Raw genomic sequence first — 18953 nt, 5'->3', positions numbered from 1 at the left:
TTGTGTTTAGATCCATTTTACTTCTAAAGTATCAAGGTTATTGATTCTAAACTTCAAATACTTTCATGCTATCATGAGGGTACTGTACCTGGCAAGTTGAATTTTACCTTGACCTTTGAATGACCTTGACTCTCAAGGTCAAATTATTTAATTTTGCTAAAATTGCCATAACTTCTTATTTATGATTAGATTTGACTGATAATTTGACAAAACAACTCTTAACTGACATACCACAATAGACTCCCCCCACCTTATAAATGACCACCACACCCTTACACTATACCCCCCTCCCCCCCCCCCCCCCCCCACCACCACCCAGCCCATTTTATTTTTTATGTTCCCATTCACTATAGTGGGGGACATATGGATTTTCCCCTGTTGGTCTGTTTCTGCCAACTTTAACATTTTGCAATCACTTTTGCTATATTGAAGAAAGCTACTTCATATTTGGCATGTATGTGTTTTTCATGGAGCTGCACATTTTGAGTGGTACTTTCTGATAATGGGTTAAAATGAAAGTGAATATCTGTTAACAGTTGCACTGCATAAGCATGAAACAAATTGCCTGGATTATTTCATTTATTTTTCTTACACATACTGCTCTGATAGGGAATACATCTTATAAACATGACTTGCGAGTTTTTCACACCTTTATTGACATTACACAACAGATTAACACCAATGAGCTGTCGAAAGTCGTTTAACCTCTATGCCATTAAAATCTGTTAAATGGACGAATAAAGCAATTAAGCTGTGATCTTCGCCATCTTTGTACCAGATTGCAGAATTTCCAATTTCAGATTTCCAGTTTGCGAAGTCATTTTTGCCAATTCCCAATGGGCAGAATATTTATTTATTAGGTTGTTTACGATGTATCCTTGTTTGAAGCTTTATTATTGCAATATTTCTGCCTAAATACATGTAATAAGAATTGTTGGGCCTCTTACAAGTAATAAACATCGTAGGGTCCCATATAAGAAATAAACATGTTTACACTAATTTTCGGGTCTCATATAAGTAATATTGTTGGGTCCCATATAAGAAATACTGTTGAGTCCCATATAAGAAGTATTATAAGAAATATTGTTGGGTCCTATATTAGAAGTATTGTTGGGTCCCATATACGAAACATTGTTGGGTCCCATGTATAATAAGCATTGTAAGAAATATTGTCAGGTACCATATAAGAAATATTGTTGGGTCCTATAAGAAGTATTGCTGGGTCCCATTTTAGAAACGGGTTTTTTACCTTCTATAACAGACGCCGAACTAGGCTGTTTGTTTCCCCTTTCTGGTCAAAAAAATTCCACCTAAAAAAAAATATATATTTATTTTTAGCTCCATCTGGCCAGCGGGGCTTATGTCATGGTCCTGTGTCCGTCGTGTGTCCATGCGTGCGTTAACTTTTTCTTTAAACATCTTCTTCTTCTTCTTTTTACAGTTTTGAGCACGAACAGTCCGTTTTTCACGATTTAAAACGGCCGTTTTTGTAAATATTCACGGACATGAAAGGATTGTGAATTGGCCGTGTCAAAATTGTGAAATGTCCGTCCATGGCCAATCGCAAAGAAGGAAAAAAAGCCCTGAATCCACAACGAATACAATGACACAATACAACATAAAGCTAATTATGGCATGTTCACAGACATTCAAATATTTTGCAGAAATGCATTTGCCGTTGTTATACATTTTTATACACGTATAATATGTACGTAAAAACGACACCCTTCTATTACTCATCATATTAAGGGTTGCGGCATGTGGATATTGTCTTTAACATCTTGAATGGCAAAAAGGGATTTTTGTCCGTTAAATGAAGGATTTTTTGGCTGTTTTAAAGAATTTGAAGTATTATAAAATTGTTTATAAGTTTTTGTCACAGTGTATATGGGTTCCTCTACCCCTCCAGTGCACATATTACTCCTCGTCAAATTTTTCTTGGTCATACGTGCACTGTTTGGGTAGAGGAACCAATATACACTGTAAACAAAAAACTATAACTTATGATATACATAACAGCAAAACTTCAGTTGTAATGTCCAATATACTTTTCTGTAGATTTCAGTAAGACCCACCAATGGATAATAATATCAAGGCCCAACTGTTGACTATATACTTATATATATGTGGCGCGTTTCTGAAAAAGGCCCCTTTTGTGTGAACGTCAAATAACGGAGAAATGACGTTGTGAAGATATGCATTATTTTCCGACGTTTAAAAATTATTTTAGACAAACATCACACAAATTTAATCACTATGCTAATTCATTTAATTTAGAACGTGTAACAATACAAATTGGCCATATTACATGTATAGTAGTAAACAACGGACAAAACTTCTTGCAAAATTATATCGTCAAAATAGTTGCATTGATATAAAAACATTTTTAGAGTTCACATAGCATCTCTTCAAAATTATAGGTTTGAACAAGTTTTCATTTGATCATATAAAACGTGTACATTATCTGAATAGGAAAAGAACGAACTTTAAGAACATTTTAAAAACTCAATTTATTTTTGTCACATTCATATGGCCTTTTTTTCTGAACCATGTCACGTAAACATAATAGCAAAACCTTCTGTTATCCAAGCCAATATATATTTTCTATAGATTTCAGCAAGACCCACCAATGGATAATAGACATACAAGACCCCACTGTTGACATTATATGTTTACAGTCATTGAGGCAACTGTTGAAGACACCCACAGTCTAGAATCTATACAGGAGTCAGAGCCTCTCATGATACAACATGCCAGTATTGACTGTGCTGATCATATGCAATCTACAGGTTTCACTTTGGTTCTTTCAGAGTCCATGTCAACTGCTGACAGTGAAGAGCCAGGCAGTCTGACCCATGATAGGAGGGAGCCAAGTGAAGAGCCAGCCAGTCTGACCCATGATAGGAGGGAGCCAAGTGAAGAGCCAGCCAGTCTGACCCATGGTATTTCTGTTATCTGTTGGGCCTCTTACAAGTAATAAACATCGTAGGGTCCCATATAAGAAATAAACATGTTTACACTAATTTTCGGGTCTCATATAAGTAATATTGTTGGGTCCCATATAAGAAATACTGTTGAGTCTCATATAAGAAGTATTGTAAGAAATATTGTCTGGTACCATATAAGACATTCTTCAAAAGTTCCAAGGTTACTTTGTCATGGCGATTTGCCAATCATTGGTTCAGCATTTCTTACTTGCTGTCAATATACCTTGAGCGACCATTGCAGTCCTTTTGTTTACTTTAGTCTTTGATACATAGATTTGTTATTTTATATTAAACTTTGCTGTTAAATCAAGAAATTGTTGTGTTGTTTTATATGTATGTATTTGCTTTGGTTCGAATATGGCCATATTAAATGTATGCAAATGTGTTATCCTTGTCAAATAAAAAATCATTTCTTGAAACATTCAAGGTTCAATATTGAACTTTCTATTTATTATTCAGTACTTATTTTTTATTTTACAAACTGGTACAATCGTTCACAATTACTTCTAAAGTCTAGTTGTGCAAATATGGGATTGCTTAAGCCATTTAAGAATTATGGTCTTTGTTTCATATCCCTGTACAGATGAGATATTGTGACCTGAAGGTTTCTTTATTATGGCACAATATTTATTTAGACTTTCAGCAATTATACTACATTCTCTTCCAGTTTAATGGCATACATACATACATGTATACTTCGGCTTTTATACAGAAATAAGTAATTATGTTGAATATGCTTGCCATCAATTTGTGAATAAATTATAATAAAAACTTTTATGGAGACCTTTGATTTTGGCAGCTTTTGTATGACAGAAAATGGTTATCTGTGAGAACCCAATAATTGATTTTAAATTGTTAGACCCAATTGTTATATTTAACATAAATTTTGGCATATATACAGGAAGTAGCTATTTTCAAAATGGCGGATCATGTAAATACCAAACCACGTGTTGTGTTTTTCAGAATTAAACATTACAAATTTTTTGACTCTGTAAATGCATGGTGTGATTACAAGAATTTGGAGCACCATAATGACTACAACTATACAGATAAAAGCTTTCTTGTGTACATCTTTTCTGTAGAAGATGCAAAACAAATTTGTTAAATTGGCAGCAAACTGGAATGATGACTGCATATTTGTGAATATAATCAAGAATTAACATGCTTTATAGATTCTTGACATGACTCATGGTGAACTAAAATTGCTTGCAAAGCATCTGGGACATGATGTGAAGACCCACAAGGAATATTATCAGTTGTCTTCCAGTACCATGGAACTCTCAAAGGTATATATTTCATTAATAAAAATCTTTAAATTTTCCATACACAGATATTTGAAAAACTAAATGCTATATTGTAACTAAGAGGGCTAAAAGAAAGAATAATTTAACAGGCAGCCACAGTAAGACCATATCTGATGTTGACTTTGACTAGTATGCTTTGCATTAATGGCTTTTTATGCCCCCTGGATCGAATGAACGGGGGTATATTGTTTTTGGCTTGTCTTTCTTTGTATGTGTGTGCGTGTCAAGGTGTGTGTGTGTGTCCAAAACTTTTACCAAAACTTAAACGTTTGATCATAACTTTTGAAATATTGAAAACAGCAACTTGATATTTGGATTACATGCGTATCTCATGGACCTGCACATTTTGAGTGGTGAAAGGTCAATGTCATCCTTCAAGGTCAAAGGTCAAATAAAAAAAAGCGGCACAGTAGGGGCATTGTGTTTCTTACAAACACATCTCTTGTTGTGAGTGTGTTTTGTGCTACAACCAATGTCCATGCCAAGGTGGAAACTCTCCAGTTCATGTTATTGTTGTTTTGTCTATTTAGCCCTCATTGTCATACTGTTTAGTGTTGTCTGCTAATTTGTTGCCATTGTTGACTATTTTATATTATTGTGGCTTTTCTTCATTTATTCAATGGGAATTTTGGTCACTGACCAGCTTTTCATTAATTAAGTTCTTTTACTGAAATGGTATCAAAAAATGCAATATCTAAAGGCAGTACATCACACAAGCTAGCATTAATATAAAGCGTAATTATACCCACTTACCTATGTGTAATGGGGGCTATATAAAAGTCACTTTATTTCTGTCCCAAAATTTCATCCGATCTTCACCAAACTTGGTCACAAGTTGTATCTAGATGATGTCTAGGTCAAGTTTGAATATGGGTCATGCCTGGTAAAAAAACTAGGTCACAAGGTCACTTAGTGCTTTTAAACACAAAGTTTGTCTGGACCATAACTATTTCATTTATTGTTAGATTTTTAATTGACTTGGTTTTGATTTGTTCACCATCATGGGACCGTGTGTCGCGCGAAAGAATTGCGTCGATATCTCCAAGAACTTAGATCAAGGTCACTTTTGGAGTTCAAGGGTAAAATGCTTGTCCGGGCCATAACTTTTGTCATTCATTGTGAGATTTTAAAATCATTTGGAACATTTGTTAACCATCATTGGAGGGTGTGTCGCGCAAAGAATTTCATCTTGTCCGGGCAATAACTGTGTTGTTCTTTTGAGATTTTAAAATCAGTTGGAACATTTCACCATCATTGGAAGGTGTGTTGTGCGAAAGAATTACGTCGATATCTCCAAGGTCAAGGTCACACTTTGAGTTCAAATGTCAAAAATGGCCATAAATGAGCTTTTCTGGGCCATAACTATGTAGTTCATTGTGAGATTTAAAAATCATTGGCACATTTGTTCACTGTCATATGACTTGTGTGTCACGTGAAAGAGTTACGTCAATATCTCGAAGGTCAAGGTCACACTTTGTTCAAAGGTAAAAGAAGGCCATAACTATGTTGTTCATTGTGAGATTTTAAAATCATGTGTTCACCGTTATGGATGGTGTGTGGCAGGAAAGAATTATGTCGATATCTCCAAGGTCAAGGTCATGCTTTAAGTTCAAAGGTCAAAATGGCCATAAATGATAATGGCATAATAATTCTTAAAAATAGCCATTAATTAGATTCTCTTGTGTGGATGGGGCACGTGGGGGTATAGGTCACGTCTGTGACAAAGCTCTAGTTTCTTTAAGTGTTGTGGCAGATAATTGAGATTATATTATTTGTAGGGCTGTGTAATTTACAAATATGGTACTGTGCAGACTTTCACAAGCTGTCAACAAAATAGCATATGGCAACGTTTGTGTTCAATTATATTGATATTGAAATAAAAAGTGAGGTCAGGGAACTATGGATTGCTACTGTTGTTATGATGGAAGTATTGTTGACACTGGAATATTATGGTCTTCTTGAAATTTTATAGGTTGCCCTGATGTTGTATGCTGTTGAAAATGGTAAAGTCAATGAGTGGAAGGGAAGGCAGATGAAGGACATAGTAGTAGAAGGTTTGATTATAAGAATTTTATTAATATAATTCATTTTACTGAATTGGGATGGAGAATTTTTGTTACTTTCTCTCCTATGGCTGTCAGTAAATTCGACTGAAGGATCATTCTTCAGAACAAAACAGAGCGCTTGAGAACAGACAAACGATGTAAAACATTGTTTGAAAGGCGGGGCCCTTGTTTTGGCCACGTTAATTCAATAAGTCTAAAATTTACGTGGTAAAAATAGGCAAACCTATTTTATGTGCCTTGAAAATTGTTTATCCTCTTAAAGAAATGCTAATGCAACAAAATACTTTTTAACAACCTTGAAGTATTGAAAATATTTACTGTCGTATCAAGAGTGACTTCTGGTTATTTTTTTCTAAATAGTTATTTCTAAAATAAAAAATCATTTTTTACAGATTTACCTCTTCCAATTGAAGACGAAGATGGCCATCAAGAAGGTAAAATAGTTATTTATACCCATGATAGATCATTGGCCACTGTTCATTTGTATTATGAAAGTGGTCCATAACAGAGTCATTGTTATGGTAGCCCATTAAAAAAAAGGGAGTATAGGAATACCTTTAGATTTGGACACCTTATGAAATAGTTTATATGCTCAATTAGACATTTCTGTTTCTGAGTTATTTTAATGATTTAAAGGATAAATAACTTACTTGCAAGTATGAAGATTTTCTGATTTAAATTGTAAGCAGGTCTTATAACATATTTTAGTGGGGGATATGTGTGTTGTTATTTTGTGTACATCTCATACCTTATACCGAAAAGCATAAAAAAACACGTTTAGAAGTGCTTTTGGAAAACAAAACATTTCCTTTGGTATTTCTATTATCATATAATAAAGGCCCACCTATTGATGATAAAGACATGACCCAACTGTAGACTATATATTCTAGTACAATTTTCTGTTGTCCAAGCCAATATATATTTATGCCACCCTTCGAAGAAGAGGGGGTATTTTGCTTTGCACATGTCGGTCGGTCTGTCGGTCGGTTCGTCCACCAGGTGGTTTCCGATGATAACTCAAGAACGCTTTGGGCTAGGATCATGAAACTTCATAGGTACATTGATCATGACTTGCAGATGACCCCTATTGATTTTGAGGTCACTAGGTCAAAGGTCAAGGTCACAGTGACCCGAAATAGTAAAATGGTTTCGGGATGATAACTCAAGAACGCATACGCCTAGGATCATGAAACTTCATGGGTAGATTGATCATGACTCGCAGATGACCCCTATAGATTTTGAGGTCAAAGGTCAAGGTCACGGTGACCCAAAATAGTAAAATGGTTTCCGGATGATAACTCAAGAACGCATACGGCTAGGATCATGAAACTTCATGGGTAGATTGATCATTACTCGCAGATGACCCCTATTGATTTTGAGGTCACTAGGTCAAAGGTCAAGGTCACGGTGACCCGAAATAGTAAAATGGTTTTCGGATGATAACTCAAGAAAGCATATGCCTAGGATCATGAAACTTCATAGGTAGATTGATCATGACTCGCAGATGACCCCTATTGATTTTGAGGTCACAAGGTCAAGGTCACAGTGACCCGAAATAGTCAAATGATTTTCGAATGATAACTCAAGAATGCTTTTGCCTAGGATCATGACACTTCATAGGTACATTGATCGTGACTTGCAGATGACCCCTATTGATTTTCAGGTCACTAGGTCAAAGGTCGAGGTCACAGTGACAAAAGTCGTATTCACACAATGGCTGCCAGTACAACGGACAGCCCATATGTGGGGCATGCATGTTTTACAAACAGCCCTTGTTTCTATAGATTTCAGCAAGACCCACCAATGGATAATAGACATACAAGACCCCACTGTTGACATTATATGCTTACAGGCATTGAGGCAACTATACAGGAGTCAGAGCCTCTCATGATACAACAGGCCAGTGTTAACTGTGCTGATCAAATGCAATCTACAGGTTTCACTTTGGTTCTTTCAGAGTCCATGTCAACTGCTGACAGTGAAGAGCCAGGCAGTCTGACCCATGATAGGAGGGAGCCAAGTGAAGAGCCAGCCAGTCTGACCCATGATAGAAGGGAGCCAAGTGAAGAGCCAGCCAGTCTGACCCATGGTATTTCTATTATCATATAATAAAGGCCCACCTATTGATGATAAAGACATGACCCAACTGTAGACTATATATTCTAGTACAATTTTTTGTTGTCCAAGCCAATATATATTTATGCCACCCTTCGAAGAAGAGGGGGTATATTGCTTTGCTCATGTCGATCGGTCCGTCCGTCCACCAGGTGGTTGTCATACGATAACTCAAGAACGCTTGGGCCTAGGATCATGAAACATCATAGGTACATTGATCATGACTTGCAGATGACCCCTATTGATTTTGAGGTCACTAGGTCAAGGTCACGGTGATCGAAATTGTAAAATGGTTTCCGGATTATTACTCAAGAAAAGGTCAAGGTCACAGTGACCCGAAATAGTCAAATGATTTTCGAATGATAACTCAAGAACGCTTTTGCCTAGGATCATGACACTTCATAGGTACATTGATCGTGACTTGCAGATGACCCCTATTGATTTTCAGGTCACTAGGTCAAAGGTCAAGGTCACAGTGACAAAAGTCGTATTCACACAATGGCTGCCAGTACAACGGACAGCCCATATGTGGGGCATGCATGTTTTACAAACAGCCCTTGTTTCTATAGATTTCAGCAAGACCCACCAATGGATAATAGACATACAAGACCCCACTGTTGACATTATATGCTTACAGGCATTGAGGCAACTATACAGGAGTCAGAGCCTCTTATGATACAACAGGCCAGTGTTAACTGTGCTGATCAAATGAAATCTACAGGTTTCACTTTGGTTCTTTCAGAGTCCATGTCAACTGCTGACAGTGAAGAGCCAGGCAGTGTGACCCATGATAGGAGGGAGCCAAGTGAAGAGCCAGCCAGTCTGAGCCATGATAGAAGGGAGCCAAATCCTCAAGGTATAAATGCAATTATACCCCCACAAACAAAGTTTAGGGATGTATATAGGAGTGAACTTGTCGGTCGGTTCGTATTAAGTGTCCACCCTCTAATTCAAGTTGTTTTCATCTAATCTTCACCAAACTTGTCTGTTGGTCTGTCGGTCGGTCCGTCTGTATTAAGTGTCCGCTCTCTAATTCAAGTTGTATTCATCCGATCTTCGGTCAGATGTTGTATCTAGAGGATACCTAGGTGAAGTGTGAATATGGGTCATGCCGGATCAAAAACTAGGTCACGGGGTCACTTAGTGCGTTTTTAACATTGAGCATGGTTTGGGCTGTTTTTTGTGAAGACAACATGCAAAATATTTTGTGTTCATTAAGGCATTTATGCTTGCCATCTCATCTGTTATGAACAGTTTATTTGTGAAATGAGAGGATTAATACCCGAATAATCTACAACTACAAAAGATATTATTTAACTTTTGAGAATGATTTTATTATACCCCCACAAACGAAGTTTAGGGGGTTATATTGGAGTTAGCTTGTAGTGTTTCATCTAGAAAGGCAGAGAGGCATGGCGCATGACTTGAAAAAAAGGGCATTTTGCACGGAGATTCTCTTAAAAAGGGCGCATTGGGTGTTTTTGAAACTTTTAATCACAGCTTAAAACTTTGATTTAAACATTGTACATGTCATTTTTCGTGAGAAATTCTCGCGAAATGTGTTCTTAAAATACATAGCTATTGAGTAGACATGTGAATTTATTATTATATTTTTTGGAGAACATTCAAATCGGATGCAAAACACAAAAATGTTACTGATCACGGCGGCTCTAAACTGAAAGTAAACTTCATGGAGCAGGTCGTCATTAAATTACAAAATTTGCTATACGTTTTTTAAAATCGGCTCAGATTTATCTTGTAATAGACTGTACTTCGGAACTCTGCTAAGTACAAATGTAATTAAAATCTTTACCATTACGGCCCTTGTTACGTTACGACCCAGAATGTGGCTCATGAATTTGTTCGGGTCTCTAATGTATGTATTGATTTTCTTCTACATCAGTACCTCATCGAGACGTTCATAATAAAGGCCCACCTATTGATGATAAAGACATGACCCAACTGTAGACTATATATTCTAGTACAATTTTCTGTTGTCCAAGCCAATATATATTTATGCCACCCTTCGAAGAAGAGGGGGTATATTGCTTTGCTCATGTCGATCGGTCCGTCCGTCCACCAGGTGGTTGTCATACGATAACTCAAGAACGCTTGGGCCTAGGATCATGAAACATCAAAGGTACATTGATCATGACTTGCAGATGACCCCTATTGATTTTGAGGTCACTAGGTCAAGGTCACGGTGATCGATATTGTAAAATGGTTTCCGGATTATAACTCAAGAACGCATACGCCTAGGATCATGAAACTTCATGGGTAGATTGATCATGACTCGTAGATGAACCGTATAGATTTTGAGGTCACATGGTCAAAGGTCAAGGTCACAGTGACCCGAAATAGTCAAATGATTTTCGAATGATAACTCAAGAACGCTTTTGCCTAGGATCATGACACTTCATAGGTACATTGATCGTGACTTGCAGATGACCCCTATTGATTTTCAGGTCACTAGGTCAAAGGTCAAGGTCACAGTGACAAAAGTCGTATTCACACAATGGCTGCCAGTACAACGGACAGCCCATATGTGGGGCATGCATGTTTCACAAACAGCCCTTGTTTCTATAGATTTCAGCAAGACCCACCAATGGATAATAGACATACAAGACCCCACTGTTGACATTATATGCTTACAGGCATTGAGGCAACTATACAGGAGTCAGAGCCTCTCATGATACAACAGGCCAGTGTTAACTCTGCTGATCGAATGCAATCTACAGGTTTCACTTTGGTTCTTTCAGAGTCCATGTCAACTGCTGACAGTGAAGAGCCAGGCAGTCTGACCCATGATAGGAGGGAGCCAAGTGAAGAGCCAGCCAGTCTGAGCCATGATAGGAGGAAGCCAAGTGAAGAGCCAGCCAGTCTGACCCATGGTATTTCTGTTATCATAGAATAAAGGCCCACCTATTGATGATAAAGACATGACCCAACTGTAGACTATATATTCTAGTACAATTTGTCAGTAGATTGATCATGACTCGCAGATGACCCCTATTGATTTTGAGGTCACTAGGTCAAAGGTCAAGGTCACAGTGACCCGAAATAGTAAAATGGTTTCTGGATGATAACTCAAGAACGCATACGCCTAGGATCATGAAACTTCATGGGTAGATTGATCATTACTCGCAGATGACCCCTATAGATTTTGAGGTCAAAGGTCAAGGTCACGGTGACCCGAAATAGTAAAATGGTTTCCGGATGATAACTCAAGAACGCATACGGCTAGGATCATAAACTTCATGGGTAGATTGATCATTACTCGCAGATGACCCCTATTGATTTTGATGTCACTAGGTCAAAGGTCAAGGTCACGGTGACCCGAAATAGTAAAATGGTTTTCGGATGATAACTCAAGAAAGCATATGCCTAGGATCATGAAACTTCATAGGTAGATTGATCATGACTCGCAGATGACCCCTATTGATTTTGAGGTCACAAGGTCAAAGATCAAGGTCACGGTGACCCGAAATAGTAAAATGATTTTCGGATGATAACTCAAGAACGCTTTTGCCTAGGATCATGACACTTCATAAGTACATCGATCGTAACTCGCAGATGACCCCTATTGATTTTCAGGTCACTAGGTCAAAGGTCAAGGTCACAGTGACAAAAAACGTATTCACACAACGGCTGCCACTACAACGGACAGCCCATATGGGGGGCATGCATGTTTTCTATAGATTTCAGCAAGACCCACCAATGGATAATAGACATACAAGACCCCACTGTTGACATTATATGTTTACAGGCAGTGAGGCAACTGTTGAAGACACCCACAGTCTAGAATCTATACAGGAGTCGGAGCCTCTCATGATACAACATGCCAGTGTTGACTGTGCTGATCATATGCAATCTACAGGTTTCACTTTGGTTCTTTCAGAGTCCATGTCAACTGCTGACAGTGAAGAGCCAGGCAGTCTGACCCATGATAGGAGGGAGCCAAGTGAAGAGCCAGCCAGTCTGACCCATGATAGGAGGGAGCCAAGTGAAGAGCCAGCCAGTCTGACCCATGGTATTTCTGTTGTCATATAATAAAGGCCCATCTATTGATGATAAAGACATGACCCAACTGTAGACTATATATTCTAGTACAATTTTCTGTTGTCCAAGCCAATATATATTTATGCCACCCTTCGAAGAAGAGGGGGTATATTGCTTTGCTCATGTCGATCGGTCCGTCTGTCCACCAGGTGGTTGTCATACGATTACTCAAGAACGCTTGGGCCTAGGATCATGAAACATCATAGGTACATTGATCATGACTTGCAGATGACCCCTATTGATTTTGAGGTCAAAAGGTCAAGGTCACGGTGACCCGAAATAGTAAAATGATTTTCCGATGATAACTCAAGAACGCTTTTGCCTAGGATCATGACACTTCATAGGTACATTGATCGTGACTTGCAGATGACCCCTATTGATTATCAGGTCACTAGGTCAAAGGTCAAGGTCACAGTGACAAAAAACGTATTCACACAATGGCTGCCACTACAACGGACAGCCCATATGGGGGGCATGCATGTTTTCTATAGATTTCAGCAAGATCCACCAATGGATAATAGACATACAAGACCCCACTGTTGACATTATATGTTTACAGTCATTGAGGCAACTGTTGAAGACACCCACAGTCTAGAATCTGTACAGGAGTCAGAGCCTCTCATGATACAACATGCCAGTGTTGACTGTGCTGATCATATGCAATCTACAGGTTTCACTTTGGTTCTTTCAGAGTCCATGTCAACTGCTGCCAGTGAAGGGCCAGCCAGTCTGACCCATGATGAAATGAGGCAGCCAAATCCTCAAGGTATGAACTAAATTTGAAGACGGGTTTCTCTGCATTTTCTATCATTATGTGACAGAGTCTTATGTCATGACTGTATTAAAGTAAATGAGTAGTCCAAGTCAAGTGTGATGCTCTAGACGACCTCCTCTGTGATCTACAGGGTTACAACAATGTGCTTGTAAAAGTCCTTGTAAAGTACAAAGTAGGCAGTTTGCTATGAAAGTTAATGTTTAGTACTTGTTCTTCCAAGAAATGATAGTTCTGCAAACTGTCAGTTCTTATATGTGTGAAAAATTGTTTTAAACTGGTGTTAAAACAGTTTCAGTTAGTTCATTTTACCTCCTAACATGTTCAGGTTTTGTGCATTTTTATCAGGAAAACCTTGCTCTACAATATTCAATCATTGTATCACTTGCAGTGTTCTGCTGTGAAATTTTACTGTTGGGGACCCTTTAGGATTACAAAAGTGGGGACAAAAAGAAAAAATATGGGGACACAGAAATATTTTTGTAGCAGAATTAAATGTGTGGAAACTAATAACCTTTAACTTGAACTTTTAAACGTGCTTAAACTTCTTACAGTCAGGTTGTAACATTGTTATTAAAACTGGAACATTCAAAAAACTTTTTAACACTGTCAAACAGTTGTCAACATATTTACAAAACTTTGAAAAAATTTATGGTCATTGGACTCCGCATGTCAAAGTACTTGTTCGATAATTAGAAATACCGATAGTAAAGGCGTTTTCTTTTTTGCTTTATGCACAATCTGCATGTCATTTTGTTGTTGTCAAACAGTGACCAAGGACATTTTTGAAGCCAATTTTCTTGGAATGTACGTTTAGGGGCAGACTTTTTTCGTAATTGCTAAACGATGTTGGGACTTGGGAAGACTCTGTTGGGTTGTTAATATTATTGTCATATTTTCTAATTTTACTTGCCGGAGGAAAAAAAAAAAATGGATTTTGTTTTCTTTGGCCTGTCACTTTAAGCCATTTTGATAGGTTCGGAAATTTCCTTGATATCTGATTGGTTGTTATAATCTCAACTTACCAATGAAATAGAGTGTTAATATTAAATAAATTACCCATTGGCTGCGAAATGACGTCATGTCCAATGAAATAGTTTGTTCTGGTTACACATTCACTCGATTACTTTACCGACTTACAAATTGAATCGATTAGTTTTTATTTCTAATTCATGTGCGCCCGCGGACCCATATACAGAAAACGGGTGGGGACAAATATTTGTTTTTTGCGACAATAACACAAGGGCGCATCCACGGCAGAACACTGACTTATGTTGATACTTTGTGTGCAAGGATCAATTCAGTAGAAAAGTCAACAAAATAAAGGGCTTACAGTCACTGAACAAATGAGTTTGCTGCTTAGAGTGTATATTTTTCCCAAAAATATTTGAAAATTTCCCCTCTTGGAAGTGTAGTTCAATTTTAATCAATACCTCGTTTAAATAATTCACAGAAAAGCCAAAAAATGTTGATCTTTGAACATAAACATAACATGTTGATGACAAAAAAAGTTGGAATAATGTTTTTCTCTCTGTGTATGGTGAATTATGGTGTTACAACTTGATTTTGTATGTTACTTGCTTAGCATTGAAATTTCCCCTTTTACACGTGAATTATCCCCCTCTCAGGGGACCCGACCCCTTTTCCCCAAAACTGAAAAAAACACTGACATGATACTCATTGCTATTTTATTTTTTATATCTATTCTTGTTTTAGGGACAGGGACAAGAAAAGGAATGAAACGAAAGTGGGCCAGCGAAGAGAACATATGTTTCATGAACTTTTTTAGAGATGAATTAAGAGAAAAAAAAATGCCATCTGGCTCAAAAATAATGGGGTCCCTAAAAATACTTACCGGAAGAACAGTGGCCCAGATAAGGGCAAGGGTCCATAACATTATTATGGAAAAACAAAAATGGAAAAAGAATTGTTGAACTGTGGAATATGTTTATGCCCCTGGTAGGGTGGCATATAGCAGTTGAACTGTCCGTCAGTCAGTCAGTCTGTCCATCTGGCCGAAAACTTATATGGCCATAACTTTTTCAATATTGAACATAGCAACTTGATATTTATACCCCTATTACAATTGGTAATGGGGGCTATATAGGAGTCACGTTTGTCGGTCTGTCCCGATATTTCATCCGATATTCACCAAACTTGGTCAGTAGTTGTATGTAGATAATGTCTAGATCAAGTTTGAGTATGGGTCATGCCAGGTCAAAAACTAGGTCATGGGGTCACTTAGTATGTTTTAAACTGTAAGTTTGTACGGACCATAGCTATATTATTTATCGTTACATTTTTAAATGACTCGGTACATTTGTTCACCATCATGGAACGGTGTGTCGCGTTAAAAGAAATTACGTCAATATCTCAAAGGTCAAGGTCACACTTGGGAGTTCAAAGGTCAAATGCTTGTCCGGGCCATAGCTTTGTTTTTTATTGTGAGATTTTAAAATCATTTGGCACATTTGTTCACCATCATTGAACAGTGTGTCGGGCGAAAGAATTACGTCGATATTTCCAAGAACAAGGGCACAATTTGAGTTTAAAGGTAAAAAATGGCCATAATTGAGCTTGTCTGGGCAATAACTATGTTGTTTATTGTGCGATTTTAAAATCGTTGGCTCTTTTGTTCACCATCATTTGACAGTGTGTCGCGCGAAAGAATTACGTCGATATCTTCAAACTCAAAGTTGTAGTTTTAGTTCAAAGGTCAAAAATGGCAATAAATTATCTTGTCTGGGCCATAAATATGTCATTCATTGTAAGATTTTAAAATAACTCTGTACATCAATTTTGTTCAAAGTCATTGGAAGGCTTGTCATGTGAAACAATTCAAGAGTTCAAAGGTCAAAATGGCTATAAATGATAATGGCATAATGATTCTTAAAAAATCGCCATAAATTGTATTATCTTGTTTTGTGAAGACAGCATACAAAATAGTCTGTGTCAATGCGTTATGTGGGGGTATATGTCACGTCTGTGACAAAGCTCCAGTTGGCATGCATGTGCATCTTGTGAAGCTGCACATATTGAGTGGTGAAAAGTGAAGGTCAAGGTAATCCTTCAAGGTTAAATGTTAAATATATTGCTTCTGTCCGTCCGTCTGAAAACTTTAAAATTGGCCATAACTTTTGAGCTCACCTGAGTGCAACATGCTCATGGTGAGCTTTTGTGATTGCCTTTTGTCCGTTGTGCGTTGTATGTCGTCAACATTTTGCCTTGTGAACACTCTAGATGCCACATTTATTGTCTGATCTTCATGAAATTTTGCAGAACATTTGTCACATTGATACCTCGACTGAGTTCGAAACTGGGTCATGCTGGGTCAAAAATTAGGTCACTAGGTCAAAAAAACAACAAAAAAACTTGTGAACACTGTAGAAGTCCAATCTTCATGTAACTTTGTCAAAATGTTTGTCTAAATGATATTTTGGTTTAGTTAAAAATTGGTTCCGGTCCGTTGAAAAACATGGCCGCCAGGGGCGGGGCAGTTTTCCTTATATGGCTATAGAGAAACCTTGTGAACACTTTAGAAGTCAAAATGTTTGCCTAATCATCATGAAACTTGGTCAAAACATTGGTTTTATTTATATTTTGGACGAGTTTGAAAATGGTCCAGATCAGTGAAAAAACATGGCCGCCAAGGGGCGGGGGAGTTTTCCTTATGTCTTTAGTTAAACATTGCTAACACTCTAGAGGCCACATTTATTGTCCATTCTTCATGAAATTTGGTCCGAAGTTTGGTCTCAATGATATCTTAGACGAGCTGAAAATGGTTACGTTTGCTTGAAAAACATGGCTGCCAAAGGGCGGGGCATTTTTCCTTATATGGCTATATATGGCTATAGTAAAATCTTGTTAACACTCTTGAGGCCACATTTATTTTCCGATCTTCATGAAACTTGGTCAGAATATTCATACCAAAAAATATCGTAGACAAGTTAAAAAATGATGCTGGTTGGTTGAAAAACATGTCCGCCAGGGGGTGGGGCATTTTACCTTATATGGCTATAGTAAAACTTTGTTAACACTCTATAGGCCACATTTATTTTCTTATCTTCATGAAACTTGGTCAGAAGATTTGTCCTAATGATATCTTGGATTAGTTCAAAAATAGTTTCGTTTGCTTAAAAAACATGGCCACCAGGGGGCGGGGCATTTTTCCTAATATGGTTATGTATCATGCTTTACTAAAACATTGTAAACACTCTGTAGGGCACATTTATTTTCCGATTATTATGAAACTTGGTCAGATGATTTGTCCTAATGATATCTTGGATGAGTTCAAAAATGGTTCTAGTTGGTGGAAAAACATGGCCACTAAGGGGGCGTGGCATTTTTCCTTATATGGCTAAAGTAAAACCCTGTTAAAACTCTAGAAGCCATATTTATTGTACGATCATCATGACACTTTGTCAGAAGATTTGTCCCAATGATATTTGGACAAGTTTGAAATTGGTTCCAGTTGCTAAGAAAAACATGGCCACCAGTGGGCGGGGCATTTTTCCTTATATGGACTTATGAATCTTCTTGAAACTTTGTCAGTATATTAGTTTAAATGATATCTTGGATGTGTTTTTCACGTTGACATTTGAAGCTTTAACTTTGTATGATTCTAAATATGTGTCAATGCTGTCAGTTGAATTTTGAAATATGAAGTTTTACATTTTTTGTAGATTAAATAATTTGTAAAATGTTGCAGTTTCGTCAATCAGTTTTATAAGATATTGAGCTTTAAATATGATGCAGATTGTAAGATTCTTAATATCTTTCAATATTGTGGATAAGTTTTTGAGATATCAAGCTTTGAGTTTTATGCAAATTGTATGATTTTAAAATGTTTTAATGGTGTTGATCAGTGTAATGAAGATTGCATAATTTTTATGTTTTAATTCTGTCTATTGGTTTTCAAAATGAAAGACTTTGATTTTGTAAGTGCACTTTTATCTCCTGAAAGATTCTTTTCTAGTGTTTAGTTTATATTTTAAGGCTGTTTGCAAACTCGAAGTGAAAACAGTTCTATTACAATTTGGTAAGGACATGACATTGCATATCTGATTTTAAAATGTACTTTGCTGGCAACGTGTAATTTTCTGAAATGTCTTAGTAAGACTGTTGTTTGCAATCAAAAGGTCTGTGCTTCAAATACAGGGTAATGCATGTTTTTTGTCCAAATTTATGGCGATTCAGACATTGTTCTATGTAAATTTGGGGTTTGCTTGAAGGTTCAGTCTATTTTTATGTCCCTCACTATAGTAGTGGGGGACATATTGTTTTTGTCCTGTCTGTTGGTTGGTTGGTTGATCTGTTTACGCCAACTTTAACATTTGCAATAACTTTTGCAATATTGAAGATAGCAACTTGATATTTGGCATGCATATGTATCTCATAGAGCTGCACATTTTAATTTTCTGAAAGGTCAAGGTCAGAGGTCAAATATATGTGGCCAAAATCTCTCATTTTATGAATACTTTTGCAATATTGAAGATAGCAACTTCATATTTGGCAAGCATGTGTATCTCATGGAGCTGCACATTTTGAGTGGTGAAAGGTCAAGGTCATAATTCAATGTCATAGGTCGAATATATGGCTTCAAAGCGGCGCAGTAAGGGGGATTGTGTTTTACGAACACAGCTCTTGTTGT

At 37.2% G+C, this 18953-nt stretch overlaps 1 protein-coding gene across 8 annotated transcripts; it reads left to right on the top strand.

The window, feature by feature from the left end:
* The first annotated feature begins 335 nt into the window (after nucleotides 1–335).
* LOC127850258 (hepatoma-derived growth factor-related protein 2-like) lies at nucleotides 336–18007 on the top strand. Of its 8 annotated transcripts, XM_052383143.1 has the most exons (10): nucleotides 2801–2942; nucleotides 4160–4273; nucleotides 6264–6345; nucleotides 6750–6791; nucleotides 8315–8446; nucleotides 9215–9328; nucleotides 11232–11363; nucleotides 12371–12502; nucleotides 13223–13297; nucleotides 15020–18007. In XM_052383143.1, the coding sequence occupies exons 1-10, from the start codon at nucleotides 2940–2942 to the stop codon at nucleotides 15235–15237; spliced, it is 1044 nt and encodes a 347-aa protein (XP_052239103.1). In that variant the 5' UTR covers nucleotides 2801–2939; the 3' UTR covers nucleotides 15238–18007. The 8 variants fall into 8 exon arrangements, with proteins under 8 accessions (XP_052239104.1, XP_052239106.1, XP_052239107.1 ...); XM_052383149.1 differs by lacking the exon at nucleotides 8315–8446; XM_052383148.1 differs by lacking the exon at nucleotides 9215–9328.
* Nucleotides 18008–18953: the final 946 nt, after the last annotated feature.

Source organism: Dreissena polymorpha, chromosome 11 (genome assembly GCF_020536995.1).
Source record: "Dreissena polymorpha isolate Duluth1 chromosome 11, UMN_Dpol_1.0, whole genome shotgun sequence".
Lineage (NCBI taxonomy): Eukaryota > Metazoa > Mollusca > Bivalvia > Myida > Dreissenidae > Dreissena > Dreissena polymorpha.
The sequence above is the reverse complement of the archived record's forward strand: the minus strand, read 5'-3'. Positions and strand labels throughout refer to the sequence as shown.

Coding starts and splice junctions, on each gene's coding strand:
- LOC127850258 (XM_052383142.1), top strand. CDS start 2,669: ATGTTTACAGTCATTGAGGCAACTGTTGAAGACACCCACAGTCTAGAA. Junction 2,943..8,314: donor GCCAGCCAGTCTGACCCATG/GTATTTCTGTTA, acceptor TGGTTCTTTCAG/AGTCCATGTCAACTGCTGAC. Junction 13,298..15,019: donor GAGGCAGCCAAATCCTCAAG/GTATGAACTAAA, acceptor TTCTTGTTTTAG/GGACAGGGACAAGAAAAGGA.